General features: G+C 30.3%; 3 protein-coding genes and 1 non-coding gene across 4 annotated transcripts; 1 reads left to right on the forward strand and 3 right to left on the reverse strand.

Moving 5' to 3' along the window:
• The first annotated feature begins 90 nt into the window (after positions 1–90).
• On the forward strand, positions 91–924 carry LOC146885903 (uncharacterized). Its single transcript, XM_085675128.1, has one exon. The coding sequence runs from the start codon at positions 91–93 to the stop codon at positions 922–924; it is 834 nt and encodes a 277-aa protein (XP_085531254.1).
• Positions 925–6,134: 5,210 nt separating this feature from the next.
• Positions 6,135–9,497, reverse strand: LOC114186635 (ras-related protein RABB1c). The gene is made up of 6 exons (XM_028074598.2): positions 9,201–9,497; positions 8,523–8,662; positions 7,643–7,725; positions 6,993–7,197; positions 6,618–6,686; positions 6,135–6,392 (listed from the first exon to the last, which is right to left on the reverse strand). Exons 1-6 carry the CDS (start codon positions 9,244–9,246, stop codon positions 6,300–6,302), a joined length of 636 nt encoding a protein of 211 aa, XP_027930399.1. The 5' UTR covers positions 9,247–9,497; the 3' UTR covers positions 6,135–6,299.
• A 1,212-nt stretch (positions 9,498–10,709) lies between these two features.
• Positions 10,710–15,585, reverse strand: LOC114187691 (putative galactinol--sucrose galactosyltransferase 2). Its single transcript, XM_028076002.2, has 14 exons — positions 15,146–15,585; positions 14,742–14,986; positions 14,476–14,566; positions 14,321–14,369; positions 14,147–14,238; positions 13,893–14,000; positions 13,691–13,819; positions 13,004–13,414; positions 12,414–12,555; positions 12,260–12,327; positions 11,799–11,933; positions 11,501–11,715; positions 11,273–11,361; positions 10,710–11,192 (listed from the first exon to the last, which is right to left on the reverse strand). Exons 1-14 carry the CDS (start codon positions 15,436–15,438, stop codon positions 10,914–10,916), a joined length of 2,346 nt encoding a protein of 781 aa, XP_027931803.2. The 5' UTR covers positions 15,439–15,585; the 3' UTR covers positions 10,710–10,913.
• Positions 15,586–16,864: 1,279 nt separating this feature from the next.
• On the reverse strand, positions 16,865–16,938 carry TRNAN-GUU (transfer RNA asparagine (anticodon GUU)). The gene has a single exon. It is a non-coding gene; the product is annotated as a tRNA-Asn (tRNA).
• Between the last annotated feature and the right edge of the window lie 2,837 nt (positions 16,939–19,775).

Genomic DNA, 19,775 nt, shown 5'->3' on the forward strand with positions numbered 1-19,775 from the left:
CTACATGGGGTGGAGCATAGATTTTGTCTAAGACACTTGTACAGCAACTACAAGAAGAAGTTTGGAGGAGGGATTGTAATTAGAAACCTCATGATGGGGGCTGCCAAAGCAACATATTACCAAGGCTGGGAAGCTAAAATGGAAGAGTTGAAGAAGGTAAACCTTGCTGCATATGAGTGGTTAGTTGCTATTCCACGACATTCTTGGTGTAAGCATGCATTTAGTGTATACCCTAGGTGTGATGTGCTTATGAACAACTTATCAGAATCTTTTAACAGCACAATACTTTTAGCTAGGGATAAACCTATTATTACCATGATGGAGTGGATTAGATCATACTTGATGACTAGATTTGCTACTTTAAGAGAAAAGTTTGCTGCATATCCTGGAGTAGTTATGCCTAAACCAAGTAAAAGGCTAGATAGGGAAGTGGAGAAGAGTGGCAATTGGATTGCTGTTTGGAGTGGTGATGCAATTTTTGAAGTTACTCAAGGATTTACTATGGAGAAGTTTGTTGTTGATCTTACAAATCATAGGTGTTCTTGTTATTTTTGGGACTTAGTAGGCATTCCATGTAGACATGCCATTGCCGCTATTAACTACAAGTTAGAACAACCTGAAGACTATGTCCATCGATTTTATAAAAGAGAGGCATATGAAGCTTGTTATGGGCCTCATATTTCACCTATTAATGGACAACAATTATGGCCAAAGACAAATGCAACTCCACTACTGCCTCCTACATACAAAGCTCCTCCAGGGAGGCCCAAGAAACTAAGAAGAAGAGAGGCTGATGAAAATGTTAGTCACTCTAAAGCAGGGAAAAAACCAGTGAAGATGAAGTGCAGTAAGTGTAACCAATACGGCCACAATATCAGAGGTTGTAGAACTACAAAAAAACAGAAGGTAATCTCTGCACCATAATTTATTTCGATTTACAGTTAAATTACAAAAATTTAACTTCATTCATGCATCTTACTTACAGGGGAAAGGACATCAAAAGAAGAGTAATGCTGGAAGTGATTGTACCCCCAGTGCATCTGGAGCGAGACGAAGCAACAGGTTCAGATCTGCCACAGGGAGCACATCAAAACCACCAACTAGAACGGGAGGGCGAAGGCCTAATAAAGGAGTGGCAGCCACTGTGGTTTTAGGCTCCCAAGCAAGTTCTAGCAACCCAAGTTGACAGCGCATGTGAGGAACATTTAGGAGACTGTGCTTTTGTTTCAATGACAGTGGATTTAATTGTAATTTTTGAAAGCTGTGTTTTGGGGCAAGTATTATTAAGTTATAGCCAGCTATGAATCAGCTTTTGTGTGCACTTTATCAGACAAATATGGTCAAGTTGTTTGGACCACTTGTTACCTTTATGACTAAATGACTTGTTTTGTAATATCTTTATCTTTATGACTACTGGTGTTGTTTCAAATTGCAAAAAAATCGAGTTAGTTAATTCTGTAAGCGTTTTCATGTATTAATCTCTATACATGAGATTTATCCCACAGCTTAAAATAACACGCAGCTTCATAACAGCGTAGGGACTAAAATAAAAGAAGGACACAGGTTCATAACAGCTTAAAAAGAAGGACTAAAATAACACACAGGTTCATAACAATGCCTGCAGACATCTTAATTTAACAGCAAATGACTAATATTTCATAACATCTTCCTACACACTACCCGTTACAGTTGATCTTCATCACAAAAAAAACACAAAACATAACAGTGACTGCCCATGATACAAGGAATGCACACATCTTCAATTGACCCATTTTTCTCTCTTCGATCAACTTCTTCTTCAACTTAGCATTCTTCTGCAACACATCTACAAGCATTCTTTCATTAACACAAACACTGTCCTCCTCGTTTTTCTGTATTGGTACTTCCTTTTCAGGTTCAACTTCATCAGCCCATTGGAAGAACCTACAATTTCTGTCATTCTGCAGTGAAAAAAAAATCAATCAAACAAAAATATTTATCCCAAATCAAAACCCTAAACACTCAAAATGACTTTGTTACTTACAGCCCAATTTTTACATCTCCAAAAAAGTCTCCCATTGTTCTTATGGGTAGTGGCTTTCAAAAGCAACAAAATTTCCCCACATCCGCAAATTCTTGGCACAAATCCAGAACTTCGATTTTGAGAAGATGAAGATGAAGTCGTCGAACACTTGGATCCATAACTCCTCCTCATATTGGGTCCTGTCGAACACTTCGAATCTCTATTCCACTTCACGGTTAATCAATTTCGATTTGGCTCCTATCGCAGGCTGGTCCTCGTCATTCTCTCTTCCGGTGCTGGTCTTCCAATTCAACCACAGAGGTAAAACAAGGGCAACCAAATGTAGGTTAAAAATTGAAGTTAAACGGTGCGGTTTGATATTTCATAGATTTTTAAAAAATAAAAAATTAATGACACGTGCCAACATTTTATCTCAAGACGTGTCAACATCTCACATACTGAGGTGGAACGCCGTTTGCCACTCAGCATTTTTTGTAACGCCGTCCTAACAGAAGGACCAATAACACTCATTTCAAAACTATGAGGACCATACGGTGAGAAAGTTTCGGTGAGGGACCATTTGCAATTTTTGGTGAAACTTCAGGGACCAAAAACATATTTAACCCTTTTATTTATTAATAACTTCATGTCATATTGACTTTACAAGTTTAAGACTTTCAAAACTCAAATCAGACGAGAATGTTATGAAAAACATATTGGTTATAAAATAAAAAATATTATGAAAAAAGGATATTTGATATCATTTGACGACTATTTAACAACTTTATACAAAGATAAAATAATTTTAACAAAAATTAACTTTTATATTTTTAAAAAAAAAAAAAAATAATTATGAAAAATAATGTTAAATGATAATAAAAAATAAAATAATATCATAATATCTGTGTTCGTAAAAAAAAAAAAAGTAAATGAACATATCGATCTTCTAAAAACAAGTCTTTTTAGAGATATATGAAAAATATATTACATCAAAAGTTTTGATATTATTTTACTTACATCGAAAAGTTGTACAGAGAAAATGATGCTCAAAACAAACAAAAAATTGAGAAACATTAAAATTAAACATTGTTATGGCACTTTCAGAAGTCCGTTGTAGCATTATCATAGGTTGTCTTTGTCATAAAGTTACATGCACAAGGATTGACGGCTAGGGCATTATCAACCATGACCCACACTTGTTCCTCACAGGTTTTCATGCATCCATCATTTCTTTGGGTGAAAAAAGAAAAAAGAAAACCAAAACACTACATTGTTTCCAACTAATTATTCGAACTTTTGATTATTTTTCTAAAGAAAATGTGATTGCATTATTAGTTTGGTGGTTATCTAATTATTTGAGATATAGAAAATAATTCTAAGGGTGTTTTTTTTTTTAAGATAGATTTGAAAGAGGATGGGTAAATGTATTTAAGTGATGTTGGTGCCGGTTTGATTATTTTTATTTTCCTCTTTAATATATAACAAGTATACATTTTTTATTTGATCTATATTTTTATTATGTAATGAGTATGTTTTTACTCTTCTCACTACTCACAATCAAAACAAATGAGGTATAAGAAAACAACAACTATAAATATAATAAAAATTGAAACAATTTCTGTGAGTTGTGCAAACTTATAAATAATTCGATGTATGTATTTTTAATATGATAATCAAATTTAAGCTTTTAAAACTTTTTAATTAAATGAAATTGATAATTCTGTTCTTTTAAATGCAATAAATTGTTCGTTTGTGTAAAGTCTAATAAAATAACTAAGAATAAAAGTGATATCCGGTTAAGTTTTAATATTTTGTTATTTAAAAGTTGAGCAAATTAATTTGGTAGTAGTTCTTAATATTTTGTCATTGACTAGTCGATTCCTATAATGTAAAATTTATTTTATAAAAATTCAAAAAGTTTAAAGAAGATTTCTTGTTGAGTGAGTTAAGTCTCTTTGAACTTTGAACGAGAATATCTTCAAGAGTGGCTTGTTGAGTGAAAGGATAATATATTGAGTATGAAATAAGTATTTGAGATTTTGAGTTAATATTTATGTTGAGTTGTGAAAAATGATAAAATTGATGAATTATTCTTGTAATGACGAATTAAATTGATTTTGGAAATAAAATTAATGGGTGTATATCGATTAGAGACATAAGTTGAGTCATTAATCTATTATCTTATATGTGTGTATGTGGCTAAGTAGAGTAATGTGTTTAATCATAATCTATTGTCTTATATCAAATATGTAACTAAGTAGAGTCAAATATTTAACCATAATCAACTGTTTTTGTGGGTGAGTGTGAGTGGGTGTGATATGTGTGTGAATAACTTGACAAATAAGTCTTTTAAATTATATAATAATAATGATTTATTAATTTAAATAACAAACAAGTATCGGGATACCAGAATGGAAACAATAATACAATACTATTTTCTAATTCAACTTTAAAAAGTTGAATGTTGCTCAATTTTACAATTGACTCAATTTTTATTTATATTTTTTATATCTGTAAACTCAAAAAATTAAGATGGTTAGTTTGTTATTTTTACAATACATTAAAAAATTAGAGTAAAAAGATATAAAAATAAAAAAGTACTTATTCATAATTCGTACTAAATAAATAGGTACTTCATTTTTATTGATTTTTTTATTTTAAAGTAAATAATTAATTTAATCATTGAATCTAATTACTCACCTTAAAATAATCCCATCAAAATGAAATTGAATTTTTTAGTAAATTTCATTTTAAATCTTTACAAGTTGAAGTGATATTTTCATGAAAAATATTCACAGAAATTGAGGCATTTAAATGAGACTATGCTTGTAGAGGTAGAGATATGTAGGAGAAGAAAAAAAGTTTTTTTCTACATCAAGATTCCAAATGGATCAAAGTTAAATATTTTATACTTTTTCAAAGAGGAAAACACACTTTTCAAAAATAATGAACTCTTGTATATTTAATCATCAATTCACCGAATTTGAATTCTATGCTAATTTTTGTGTGTTATTCTTGTATTGTATTTTCAAAATATTAAAAAAATATTTAAAATATTAAAATAGTATATTTTTAGCGTTCAACAAGAGACAACACAAAGTAGAAAATCTGAATTTCACTCCGCCACTGAAACATTTTGTACATTTGATTTGAAGCCATGACTGAATCTCGTGTATTGTATAAGATTAGTATTGTGTTTTGTTGATATTAGAGGATGGAATGGAGAAAGATGAAATCGAAGGAAAGATTAAATAACAATACAAGAGGATTACTGAAAAACAGATTGCTAAACTTTATGGAAGGATGGATTGCACATACAAAATATTACATTTGCTATTGCCTTTTGGATTCAAATATTGAAAAATTTCACATTTCATGAACTTAAATATAACAGTCATTGTCAAATAAACACTATTTAATATGAATATTTTTTAAAAATTGTTGTCAAAACTTAAACACCATCTTCAATAAACCAAGAGATGCTTAAAAAACGCACTTTATTGAAAATTAAAAATAAGTGATATCCTTAAGCTGTAAAATTATATATACATTTTTTTATATTCGAGTGGAGAGATAGGAAAAGTGTTTATTGAAATTTAGGTTGCAGATTTAGCAGCTTGATATTGGCCCCTAGTGACTCTTCACTTTTCTCAGTCACTAGGTTAAGTTCTTTATGGCCAAAAGGTAAAAAACAAAATATTCAATACAATTAGACACACTTAGTCATCGTACATGATATTAATTTAATTTTGACAAATACTATTTTTGAATTTTTATACAACTATTACACCAAAAGTTTTATAAAATTTATATTTGAATAATTTTTTATTTACTTGATAAAAAATACGTTAAATATTAAATAATGTTAGGATTTGGAATTTTAAATTTCATACATTAGTATACTCAAATGAAAAGGGGAAATTCCTATAAAACTTATATCCAACCCTCCAAGGGGTAACACTCCGTTTCAACTTCAATGTCACGTGACACCCAACATTTGAAGCAATATATACAAGATTTTGAGTCTTAGCCGTGGTAATTAATATATATAGGCCCTTTATCAAAACAGATCCAAAGAAGAATGAAACAACATATCAATTAACTATGCACACAACTATAGACAAATAATCAGTTCAAGTCAAAGAAACAAAGACAAGATTAAAAGAAAACATTATACAATTATCTGATTTTATCAATGGACAGAACATTTAATCTTTCATATCCAAACCCAAAATATAGAAAAAAAGAGAATACATAAAGGACTATATTGATGCAAATTGATTCTGATATCTTCCATTCAACTGCAGCAGCCTCCAGCAGCAGCAGAAGGGCCGTCCCTACCTCCAGAAGGTCCAGGAATTCCACCATATCCTACTTTAATTCCATAAGACTGAAACCACATAAAAAATTCAGTGTCGTAAGTATTTGTTCTATGAATCCAAGAATGTTTTTTCGTTTTATAATAGTTTCCCATAAATGCATTCGCAGATTGTAAAAACACAAGATAGACAGTAATTAAATACCGTACTGGCTCTTCATATTCCATTAGTGGTATATGAAAGTGATAAACAGCTAAGGTAAAGAATGACATAAAGCTGGAGAGAAAGAAACTAACCTCATTTGATACATCAAAAACTCCATCTTGAATCTTCTTGTATATGGTTGCAGCTGTTTTTATGAATGCCTGCAGAAGAATGGGCTATATATTAAAACTTCTATTTAGATGATTATTTTTCAAGATATTTCTAGTTTGTTTTGGATACACGTCCCCTTTTCATGTTAAATTTGAAAAAAAAAAAAAGACACAGAAGCAAACTCTCCGTAACTTCTTCAGCTGGATGGAAGTGGATCCATTATTAGTGAACGTGTTACAAAACATGCAGTTAACATATAAGCTTAGATATGTTGAAAATCAGACTTTTCTATTGGGAGTGGGGCTGGGAGGAAAGATGAAGAAAATGCAAAAATGTTGTATGATATGATTTTTTACCTCTTCAACATTCTGAGCAGTTTTTGCTGAGGCCTCCATGAATATCAACCCATGCTCCTTTGCAAATTGCTCGCCTTCCTCTGTGCTTACTGCCCGTCTATGAGCAAGATCACACTTGTTGCCAATCAGCATAATTGTCATATTTGCATTTGCATGCTGCCTTGCATCTTCCAACCAGCTAGCCAAGTGATTAAATGTCTCTCTCCTATTGGTAAATACAGATCAACATCAATTTATTTTCCCTATTTAAGATTAAAAAAACCACATAATCCTTACATACAACCACAAAGCATGGACGTACCAAATTGTCATGCATATTTTGTTACCCAATCAAATTGAATAAGCTCAAAACATGTATCTCCTAAGCAGATAACTACCCATCAAATGCTGTTTTCCATCAATAAATGGACATTTGTCCATATCTCCATATATCTATGTTTAAAATTCACTTATGTTTGATTTATAGAAATGAAAAGAAACCATTTTGATTAAAATGATTTACAAACCATCTGAGGTGACGGGATGCATAATATACAATTTCTTTATAAAGTCTACAGATTCCTAAAAGAAAGTAATTTCTTTACAAATGAAACAATTATTTCATTTTAGGATTTCAAACATATATTGAAAAAGTGCAAATTAGAGGATACCTGGTTATATCATAAACAAGCAGTGCACCAGCAGCCCCTCTATAATAAGACCTAGTAATAGATCTGAATGATTCTTGACCAGCCTGTAATATTACAAGGAAGCTCAGTGTCTTAAGCACATATTATATAACTCAAAAACTAATGCAAAATATTTTCCACCAGCAAAATCTGAATAATGAATCTCAGCTGAATATATAAAAAATGAAATCCAAATTTTAAGCTGGCAAGATGATTCTAATTTGTCACCACTAGACAAAAAGCATTCAATCTCCTAGACAAAAAAATATTATTATCTTGTGCATAAAGTAACATGGAAGACTTCTCATTATGCAAAGATATGAGAGAGGGTCATTGTACACAAGCCTTAACCACTTGCATATGCAAAGAGGTTGTTCCCAAGTTTGAACCCATGAGCAACTGATAACCAAAGTCAACTTTCCTGTTAGGCCAAGGCTCATCCTCATGAATATAGCAATTTTTTTCTTAATTAGATAAGTTCATGAAAAAAGCCTTTCCCCCTAAATTTATTAGGTTTTTCAAGTTCAGCAATAGCAATGGGTCAGTATGCAAATACACACCATTCCATACCATGCTCAGCAAAATGTTCTTTGGAACAAACAGGGGCATGGATGTGTATGATATTATCATTTTCGAACACTAATAACTCTTTTTAGTGGACACACAAACTAAGGGTGAACTGCACCCATACCTTAGTTTCTTTGTGTGAACAATTACCAGCTCCCACAAATGAAAGAATAATTGTCATTTTACTAAGTCAATTTGGCTACATGGATCATAAAACAAAAAATGTTTCACAAATTCTAAAAGTTAAACTGATTGGATAAATGGCCAAGCTATGTGGAAGTGGTGTATAACAAACCGTATCCCATATTTGCAACTTGATTGGCTTGTTATCAATTGTGATCATCCTGGCACCAAATTCAACACCGATGGTCAAGTCATGGACAGGTTGAAAGCGCTTGTCCGTGAATTGAAGTAGGAGACAGGACTTTCCAACTCCTACAGAAACCAAAATTAAATAATAAGCCACAGCCCAGTCAGTCCTCTTCACTCTTCACACAAACAACTACTACTAAAACACATATATGGTAAACAAAATACACAGATAAAACAAAGGAACACACGAACATTTAATATTTCATAGTTTCAGTTTAAAAGAAGCAAGTAACAACGAAGAAGCCTACATTAAATCACAAAAACCTCTTTCCAAATTAAAATCTTAGCTCCATCACAGAGCCCCACTGTAGTTAAAGCATGTGAAGCAGGAATAACACAACCACACATAATAAAAACAGTTTAATAATTTTTTCAACAGTTAACTAAATTGAATACAATAATAACGATATTTTGCGATAAAATAACTGCGACCACACGATATAAAAATATTAGAACCAGAATAATCGGAATCCCTTCATGAAATCCACTATCATATTACGCATCAATTCATCCATCAAAACAGTCTCACAAAACCCCAAAAAGGTAAATCCGATCCGAAATTAAGCGCAGAAGCGAGATCAGAGAGGAAAATTGAGATTACCAGTGTCCCCGATGATGATGTATTTGAAGAGGTATGCGTAAGACATTGCGAACAGTTAAGGCTGGAATCTGGAAGGAGAATTGTTGTGAAAGGAAACAGAGGAAGGAAAAGAAGAGAATAGAAGAGAAGAAGATGATGATGATGATTAAGAAGTAATCACGGAGAGAGAAAATAAGAGAGAGTCAAATTAAATAAATAAGAGTTGTGTTGTGTTATGTTCCAGCGATGCGATCCAATGCAGTGCAAGATAATACGATTGCTTCTTCTATGCTATACCTTCCTTCTCTCTTCTCACTTTCTTTCTTCTCTCTTAAGATTATACCAGAACTATACGCGTGCGATACGTATTTAGGGCCCAAGCTGTTGGGCTTGTTGGGCTTTTTAGGCCCATATGTTAACGTGAAGTAAGAAATAAAAACTAGGTAAGAAAAAGATACGATAACTGTTTTATTGTTTACTGAATAGATATATTTCATTATAGATGTGGTTGATGTTTAATCTTTATATTATTATAATAATATATATTAATCTTGTATTCAAGGTCAATTAGATAACATAAAAAATCGTATAATATAAAGGTTAAATATTACAGTTTCGATTTTTTATTTCCTTTTTGATAAATTATCTGTTAAATTTGAATCAATTTCCTACTTGAGATACTGATTATTTTAAAGTTTGAAACATAATTAAAAACTCTTTTTTTTTTACCTACATTAAACGTGTATCACTAAATCTATTCATGCGAAAAAATTTCGGAAACAATGTTCGATTACAAAAATATTAAATAATTCAAGATCATATTCTTTTTATTGTTTGTATATCTATTTTTTCACACAAATTTCATTTTTTTTTGTGGTTTTTTAAGCGTCAGTTAAGTGTCGTCTTTTTTATATAGGTTAATCTAATTCAGCAAATTTCACATTTTAGATAAGTCAAAGGATAATGTAAAATAAAAAAGTTATTATTTGACAAATATTAAATTCATTTAAAATGAAAACAAAAAGATTAATGATAAAAAAGATCATATCAAATTTCAGAACAATGAAGATAAATGAAAAAATAATAATTATATATCTATAATATTAATGAAAATGGGTTATATTTTGTTATCATTTTAACTTATAAATAATCGTTTTCATCAAGCAGAAATAATTATGTAGATAAGATACAACTTATTTATCCTTTCACAGTAACCTCATTGAAATCTAAAAGTTTATACAAATTAACTTCTAGATCAATTAATTTCCATAAAGTCTCTCATATGATGCTTATAAAATTTTATTTTTACTTAAGTTAATTTTAACTTCTAAAAATTATTTTGTTCTTTATTTACAAATTTCTATGTTAGAAGTTTTTTAGAGAACTTTTTCTAAACACGCAAGAAGTTAATGACTTCATAAAAACATTTTTAACAAAATTTGTTACAAAAACTACTAAATACCTATAAAAGGAAAACAAGAGAGAAAAAAAAAACTAAACTTTCTTCAAAATCTAAAATCAATTTCTACATTTAACTTTTAAAGAAACATTTTTTCTATTTATCTTCTCCAAAACGAATGAAGTACATTGATTTATATCAACTTTAGAGAAACTCAAATTATTTACTTCGTCAGAAGGGTTTATGATTTAGGGAAAGAAGTGTTCTTTACACAAATAACAATCTCAGATGTTCGTTCAACTGTTGCAATTCGTATTCCTCTGAAGAAAAAGGCTTCAGTAGCAGATGGTGATGTCCCATGAAGTGGTTTTAGCTGGAATTGTTACTGCAAAAAGTTTATCTTCCTCTCTAAATTTGAACTCCAAATCTTCAGAATTTACACTGCAAGACTTTGGTCTTAAGTTGGAGTAAGCTCCAAATTCACCTCCTCCTCTACCCCTTACGTGTATTTTTGATTCAGAAGAATCACTGAATTCCACTGCTTCAACAGCTCCACCAGAGTTATACATGTTTGTTAGTCCTATTGGTGCAAACTGGATTGTTTGATTATAAACCTGTGTATATATCACATAAAAAGATTCAGTTCATAAGTTTTGGTAGATTTCAAACAGAATGAATGATGTGCATGTTCTACCTTTATAGGAGATACTGTGAATACTTCACACTGCAATACTTTTAATGTGACATCAAATGATTCTTCCTTTGATAGTCGTGTCAGAGATCCTGAAATTGCAAACCGATTCATTAACTACTCCTAAGTGGTTAACATGAAACATAGTTGTCGGTGATCTCTCTACAAAATTTCAATAGGAAAACCATATCATGCTGGCATCTGGGACTGTGGAAACAGTATGATCCAAACCTGTATTGAAGCGAAAAACTGCACAATCTTGAGTCCATAGACCTCCTGAAACCTCTTCAAAATACTCAATGTCTGAGGGAGATACCTTGCCAGATAGCTCAAAAATAATGTCTTCCTCAGCCTCACTTTCAAGACCAGGCCAAGAACCTGCTCCTTGGCAATTAAAGATGCCTATGATTCCCCCACATTTGTTCAAGTTCCAAATCTTGAGAAGGCTGTGATTGGAAACCATAAAATTTGACAATAAGAAAGAACTTAAATGTTTCAAACTCTATTGCAGCATAAATTTAGTACATACCTCTTTTTATCCATAACTGGATCAACAAATAAGCAATCACGCGATGGTCTCCCAGGGTATCTGGCTCTGAGAACTGATCCATCAGGAAGTACAAGCTTTTTCAATACATTGAAATCATGTTGACCAGGTTTGTCACTGTTTGCCACAGTGTCATGTTAGTTGCTGCTAAAACACTACAGCAAATGGATAGTAGAGATAAACAAACAAGTATACTTCTGCAGTGAACTAGACCAAAATGATTAATGATTCAACTGCTGCAAGCTCATTTTTTTAACATGTTATCCAAGCCATTTGATCAGTAGTCAGTATTACAAGCCATGAATATAGCAAGATGAACAATTATGTGATCCTCACATTCTATATTTCTTGCACTTAAAGTGAAACAAAATTTCGTGTCATTATATTTTGGCTACTATATGTCATTTGAGAGATTCTATGCTTCGATGTTACATCTTTTTTACCTTACATATACTCCACATCCTCCAACTGCTCTAGCAGCTGCATGGAACTCAGCTGCATCGTGGAGACTCTGGACAATGCAGTTAAAGAATTTAATCAGATTTTGGATACAAGTTTAAAAAACTGTATAAAATAATTGAGGATGTCATAGCATACATAGAACATGTCCCAGTCCGGTACAACAATTTCACCAAGGAATATGCTGTTGAAAGCTACAGCAGCTATATGTAGAGACTGAGTTGTGGGGTTTTTTGGATAATAGTCATCAGATGCTCGCGTAATTGCACTTTGTTTTGAGCTGTCAAACTCAAGACGGAGAAACATTATTATCTAGGGGAGTAATGCATTAATGTATAAGAAATTGAGATAATACTGAAAAAGTGTGCTAGAGGATTCCCACCCTAAGTACTAAAGGTCAATTTTTTTGAACCTGTGCTACCTTTTTCTCTTTTTTAATCCGTTTCAATGATCAATATTTAAGCAATTACTCGAAGAACACTTAACATGAAAAAATGCATGCACACAAGAATGATCCACACAAGTGCTATAGATAGTTCCTGATAAAATTACAACAGAAGCAGTAGGGAGATGCAACTTTTAAGGATAAATAGATTGTGCAAATATAAATACTACCAACTCATTAGCATACAAATATGCATAATTCATTTCTTAGTATGCAAAACAGATTCTGAATGCCAAATAGTTTATATAAATTGGTAGAAGACAGCAGTGTTTAATGTAAGTACTGGTAAATGGAGTCTGTGCTATGACCCATGCAGCAGATTATGCTATTGTCCTGAAAATTGGTTGATATGGACTTTTCAAGCTCCTGTTGAAAATGTCTAGTGAGAAAAACACGTCCTCCCAGATCACTTGAAATTGTTTCCAGTATGTTCTGAACATCAACCTTAACTCCATCAATGTTTTGAGAGACAAGATAACTGTGTAGATCATCATAAAACTCTGAAATTTTAGCTGGATCAATGACACCGATACCATACTTCTCCATGGCATCAATAGATAAATCCCTTGCATTTGCTAAATTCCCTGGTGACTGCACTGGGTATCTAAGTTTTGGATCATACTTCTTAGTTCCTGATGCATTTGGATCTAACCCTCCCCAGTAACCCAGTAGGGCATGCCATACATAGACATATCTGAAATTTAACAAAAGGAAAAGGAAGGTCAATTTTAAGGATAAAATTGATTTAGTTTGATGTGGTTTTTTGCCAAATATCACCGAGTAATAACCTTTCTTAGGTTCACATTTTGCAAGTAATTGGATGTATTAAGTTTTATTATATAGATTAAGTCACTTTGATAGAAGTGTATTTAGAGTTTTTGGACTGTAAAACTCTCCAAAACACTTTAGCTTTGTATACAAAGAGGCTCATGAATGTTAAAAGAAAAAAATCTAAGCACAGGAACCTGACTTGAGACCAAAAGTGCTCTTGATTTCTGAAACAAAATCCTTTAGACTAATCGGTGCCCCATTTTCAGCAACATTTCCTATTGCTCGGAATTTATTATTTTCTTTGATGCTGATCAATCTGCCACCAAATCTACAGTTTCAAAGAAATCAGTTAGTAAGTGTTCTATTTCCTCAAGGAAAAAAGATAATGAACAGAAACTCACTGTGATCCTTCAATAAATGGCTCCCCATCTTTTTGAAACTCATTCACAGTGTCTTGCCATCCATCATCTATTATCAAGAATTTTGCTGGTGTGCCTCCTTCAGATAAACTGTGATACAGATTTACAGAAAGAACTCAAAGAAGTAATAAAACAAGATAAGGAAACTTCATCGTGTGAGCCTGTAAGAGAAATTTAGTTTATCAACTATCTTAAATTTAAGTAAGAACAAACAGATGAAAAGTAGCTGAAGTAACCTTTTGAGTCCATCCCTGATTCCCTGAGGATTAACACTGTGATAAAAAGCATCCCAAGTGCACCAACCAAAGCAATCTAACATGCCTGGCATCTGCACCCAAAAAGTGGTTTGATTTAATTTACTGTCTTCATTGCTTTACAAATTACAAGATTTAAAGTCCCAACTAACCAACCTGTTTGGTTTCCCTCTGTGAAAAGGTACCACTGTGTTCTGATAAGAACCTGCATATAGTGTTTGAAACACAGACAGAAAATATAAATTCACAGCTACAAAGATCCTTGTAGGTGTAAATTTGTTGTCTCATATATGTTTCAATTGCAGACATACTTGATAGATTCCTTCACTAGATCAAATGGATGGTCTCCATAATTTATGAAAACAGCATTTAGGGATTGGGATGTAACTACTGCTGGGTCTCCTACAAAATTCATAGAGCACTCTATTTGATAAACAAAGAATATAAATAACAATATTAATAATAATAATAATAATAATAATAAAAGAGTATTATGACTCTCAGTAATATGATGACTTCCATTGAAGAGTTTCTAAGGGAAAAATTGGATGATATATAAATATACTGAAATCTTTACCACTTTCAACGCAAAGTTCAAGTTCATTGGATGAATTTCCTTGCAAGCTGCTTCTAAATTCACCATCCAGAACTGGCAGGAAAATGATGTATGAATTCTGTTCCTTGGATGATTGTGAATCCATTCTTTCTCTTGCTTCCAAAAGCAACATCTGAGTTTCAACAGGAATGTCCCTTCCGGAGTTCCCCACACGAGGTATCATCCACCAAATTTTAAATCTGAACAGGCACAATAATCTGACATTCCTGCATCACTCAAAACAAATTATGAGATTACTTTTTTCTTCGCATTATAAGCATTTTCGTATAATGTAGATTATTGGATTCTTCATACAATGTAGCTGAACAGTTTTAAGATAAACATCGATTTTGTCAGAAACATCAAAAGAGAAAAAGGAATACTACTGGATAACTCCAAGCTTGAACACAAGGCGTGAACTTGCATGAGCGCAAGAGGCTCCAATGAAAGCAGATGAAGCAGTGAATGGTGTGACCACCACATTTTCAGGCACACCCCTTAGTGCATCCTTGCCATCTACACTGAGAATGCCATCTTTGAGAAGGGTTTTTGCGTTCACAAACATGGAATGTCTCCATCGTCTGCAGCACCCTTTTGAGAGGAGCCTCTGGTGTGGTGCAAGGAACGTGTAAAATGGTGAAGAAATGAGTTGTGGAGTTTTCGTAAGTGAAGAGAACATTCTGGTTTGGAACAGAGTGGTGTCGTTGACAGTTAAAGAAACATTCTGGTTTGGAAAAGAGTGGTGTCGTTGACAGTTAAAGAAACGTGATAACTGTTTACGGTTCCTCCACCATAGGAGACACTTTGAGATCAGGCTACTGTTCCTCCTCACCACCACATGTTCATTTTTTTTTTTCCTTTTATATTTTAATTTTTCCTCCTTATATATTTTAAAATATATGTATATATATTTCTATTTTAATTTAAAATTTACTTTGAATCTAATTTATCTTTTTAGAAATACCTTTTTAAATTTTTTTATTAATTATTTTCATTTTATCTTGTTTATAATCTCTAACTCAAAAAAAATAAAATCAGTGGATGATGATCACAAATAGCTTGATTAATTTGCAAAAGTTTGTGATAGATTATTATCTGCTATGTTTTCAATCATAAATAGCTTGATTAATTTACTTTGGTGATTTTTTTTTTTTACAAAAAAATGTTTTCATTAATTATTCCATTCCATCACAATATATGAAATATCTAAAATGATCAATCAGAAACATCAACAAATGGAATAATGTTTTGTTATGACAAATTGTTCTTCGTCAGAGACACACATTCATAAAGCTCTTCATATTAGCCATGCCTTTTTCGAATGGTTATCATCCCTTATAAAATTTTTAAATTATTTTTTATTCATAAACTTATTTTCAAATATTTTATGATATTTAGGTTCAAATAATTTTATATAATATAAACTATTATATAAGATTGTATTTTTACGTAAATATGTATATTAAATTTATTTTGTTATTAATATTTAATTATTTAATATGATACATATGATACTTTTATTGTTTTAAAAAATGTAAGAAAAATAAAATTGTAATGTTAAGAGAGGTTACTGTATAATGTGTAGTGATATGCATAATAAAGTGGAGAAAATATAATTAATAAAAAACAGTTTAAGAAGATAAAACCTAAAATATTATTAAAATTTTAAAATTGTGTTTTATGAAATATGTGGCTTGCAAAAGTAGTTTCTATAAAAACAAATGTTGGAAGATATGGTTAATCTACATTGAAGAATTTATGTAAGAATATAAATTAACCTTTTTAAAATAATATCAAATTGAGGAAAAAAAATAAAAAAATGTTTAATATGATTAATCTAAATTGAAGAATTTATGTCAGAATAAAAATTAACCTTTACAAAATAATATTAGATTGAGGAAAAAAAATAACCTTTGATTCTGATAGGCTAAAACTTAAATATTATTCCTTTGAAAATTGTCATATAATTTATATATTAAATTATGTTAATGGTATCTTAATGCAGTAGAAAGAAAAACAAGTAGTATTTGAAATATCAATTTAATATTCGTAACACAGAGAATGAGAAAATTAATAAAAAAATGAGAAAATGAACAAAAATAAAACGCTAGAAGGAGGGTTCGAACCTCCGACCTTGTGGTTAACAGCCACACGCTCTAACCAACTGAGCTATTCCAGCTTGATGATATATATCCCTAAACATACATTTTGTAATGATTGAATATGAAAATCTTAGTTAATAGTGATAAAAAAATAACATCAAAATATATTATTTAGGAAATAAATTTAATTAATGTTGTCTAAAAAAGAAGAACCTTAATTAACATAAGATATAAGTTGAACAAAACTTGTTTGACATCATGTAAAAAGTTATGAAAAAATGTTGATAAAGAAAATGTTAACTAACATGGATTAAAATTTATTTTAACCTAAGATAAGGAATAAAATAACTCTGATAATATCAATGAAAAGTTAAATATAATTGACGCTGGTATATAAAAAAACATTTGTTTTAATATTTATAAAAGGTGTTGAAATTATGTTAGTGGAATCTCAACTAAGCCAATAATGTTTCAATTTTAATTAATAAAGACCCCAATAAGATTATAGTTCAGAAGAGAATAAGAAAGAAAGTGATATCTTTTACATAAAATTTAATATATTTGACAGTAAGAAATCAAATTGCACTTCTAATTTATTTATTTTAGTTTCTCTCTAAACAATATATTTTTTATAAAATATTTCAAATTATTTGCCAAAATTAGTTATCCTTCTTGAATTTTTGTTGAAACATATTATTAAATTATAAGAATATGAAAAGATGAAAATTAAAGAAGGAGAAGATTAATAACTCCTATGAAAGCGTGTTCTGAAAATAAAATAAAAAGTTAAAAATTGAGGTCATTTCAAAGATTAGAAAAAGCGTGCATGAAAAATTGGAATCATAGACTCTGAAGACTAAAGAACCATAACTTTACTAATAAACCAATACATAGATCCATTGAAACAATTTCCCTACTATTGGAAATTTGGGCATATTTGGAAATAGCAAAATAATAAAAATATAAACAAAAACATAAACAGAAACAAAAACACTAATGTCTATACATCTATACGTCTTTATCATTTGTGTTCTTCATGTTCACTTGAAGTTTCAGAGAAATTGTTGTGGCGACTCAAAATAACTTCTAGTCCGTAGTCAATTTTCATTTTCCTATCAATTAAAATTTTTTATCCATTAATTTTATAGATAGATTATTATTCATCTACTGTTTTTTAAATTTTAATAGTGTTTTGACTCGATAATTATTAATTCAAGAATTTTTTATAACATCCATACTTTTTTTTTTTAATTTAGGTAAGTGCAAATCTGGTATTATATAGTGTAGATATGAGAATCTTGAAGGAAAATATGATATTATGACTCCCATTTTTTGACTGTCATCATTTATTCATTGACGTGATCTAGTGTGGACCATTGATCCTTTCAAAGAAAAAAGATAGTGGTACATTAATCAATAGTTCACACTAAGCCACGTTAGGAAGTGAAGGGTGAGAGTAAAAAAATGAGAGTTATAATATTATTTTTTCAGTCTTGAACATCTTATGAAAGATAGTGATGTCAATTTCCTATATAGATTGGTCTCATATCGTATTAGTATTTTCTCTCCTGAATAAATCCTTCCTCAAAATATCTTAAATATCCAAAGGATTCATCCTCAAAAGAGATATTTTAAAAATTTAAATATGAATACAAATTTCAAGTTAAACATTTGAAGAACAAAACTCATAACGTGATATCTTTTTAAACTCTTATCATTTTCACATTTCTATTACATCTTAATTGTAATACATAAAAAGTGTCTAAACCAATATCATATTTGGGTATGAAAATGAAATTCCACTTGAATTTCTTAGATGGAGTTTTGATTTAAATTAAATATTTAAAAATGATTACTGAAAAAAATAGTTAACTAAAAGTAATCAATTCTTTTATAGAAATTAATTTTTTTTAAAAGTAAATAAATCTTCTGCACCAATAATACAGTTAAAAATGTCTCTCGAACTATAGTACAAAATTGAATTAAACTTTATGTAAGTTGTACCTTTGACTCTATTATTTTTTATTAAATATTAGAAATATTAAAGGCTGAATTTGGCATATTAAGTTTTTTAACCGTCCAAAATATATATTAGATTGAGTATGTGATTTGGTTGATTTACTGAGTTAAAGTATTTTGATTGTTAATGAATTATTTTGTAAGTCATCATAAATTTCAGGTTTCGTTGATTTACTCTATTTATTCAATTAGATGCAATAATAATAAAAGAGTATTTGGGTCAAGATAATTAATGGGATAGCATTAACATGATTGTGACATTATATTTACATATTCTGTACTTTATTTTTGATGAAATTTGAATTTTCTGCAAATTTTTTTTGTATTACTTTTTATTATAATTTTATAATACACTAATTATTATTAATTTTAATATTTTAAAATATATTAACAAAATATTTAAAATATTAGTATAATATATTTTTAATATCTAACAAAAGATAACACAAAAAATAGTAAAGAATCTAAACTCTAAAAGAAGTATATTACATAAGAAATAAAGTTGGTAATGTTAAAGTAATGTTAGTGATAGGAGTAGATATAAAGGAATTTGTGTGTACCTAAAAGGTTTGTGTATGCATTTTTTTTCCGCACCTAATTATTAATTTATTTGTTTCACACAGAAGAAAGAATGATTATCTAGTACGTTCTGGACACATCGTCTTCTTCGTCAAACCGATCACACTTCCTCCTATGTTTTTTTAACATTTCGGAAACACCAATTTCACTTCAAAGAAATTAAAAACAAATAGGTTTTGAAACATTTCTCCATTATTATCCAAATTTTAATTTATTTTGTTTTATATGAAAATGTTCACTTCAATATGTTTTCAACCGATCTTATGCAGGATAAAAAGAGAAATACAAGAACATTAGCAATGCTATATTAAAAACA

This window comes from Vigna unguiculata, chromosome 6 (assembly GCF_037176805.1).
Source record: "Vigna unguiculata cultivar grain cowpea cultivar isolate G323 ecotype 2 chromosome 6, ASM3717680v1, whole genome shotgun sequence".
NCBI lineage: Eukaryota > Viridiplantae > Streptophyta > Magnoliopsida > Fabales > Fabaceae > Vigna > Vigna unguiculata.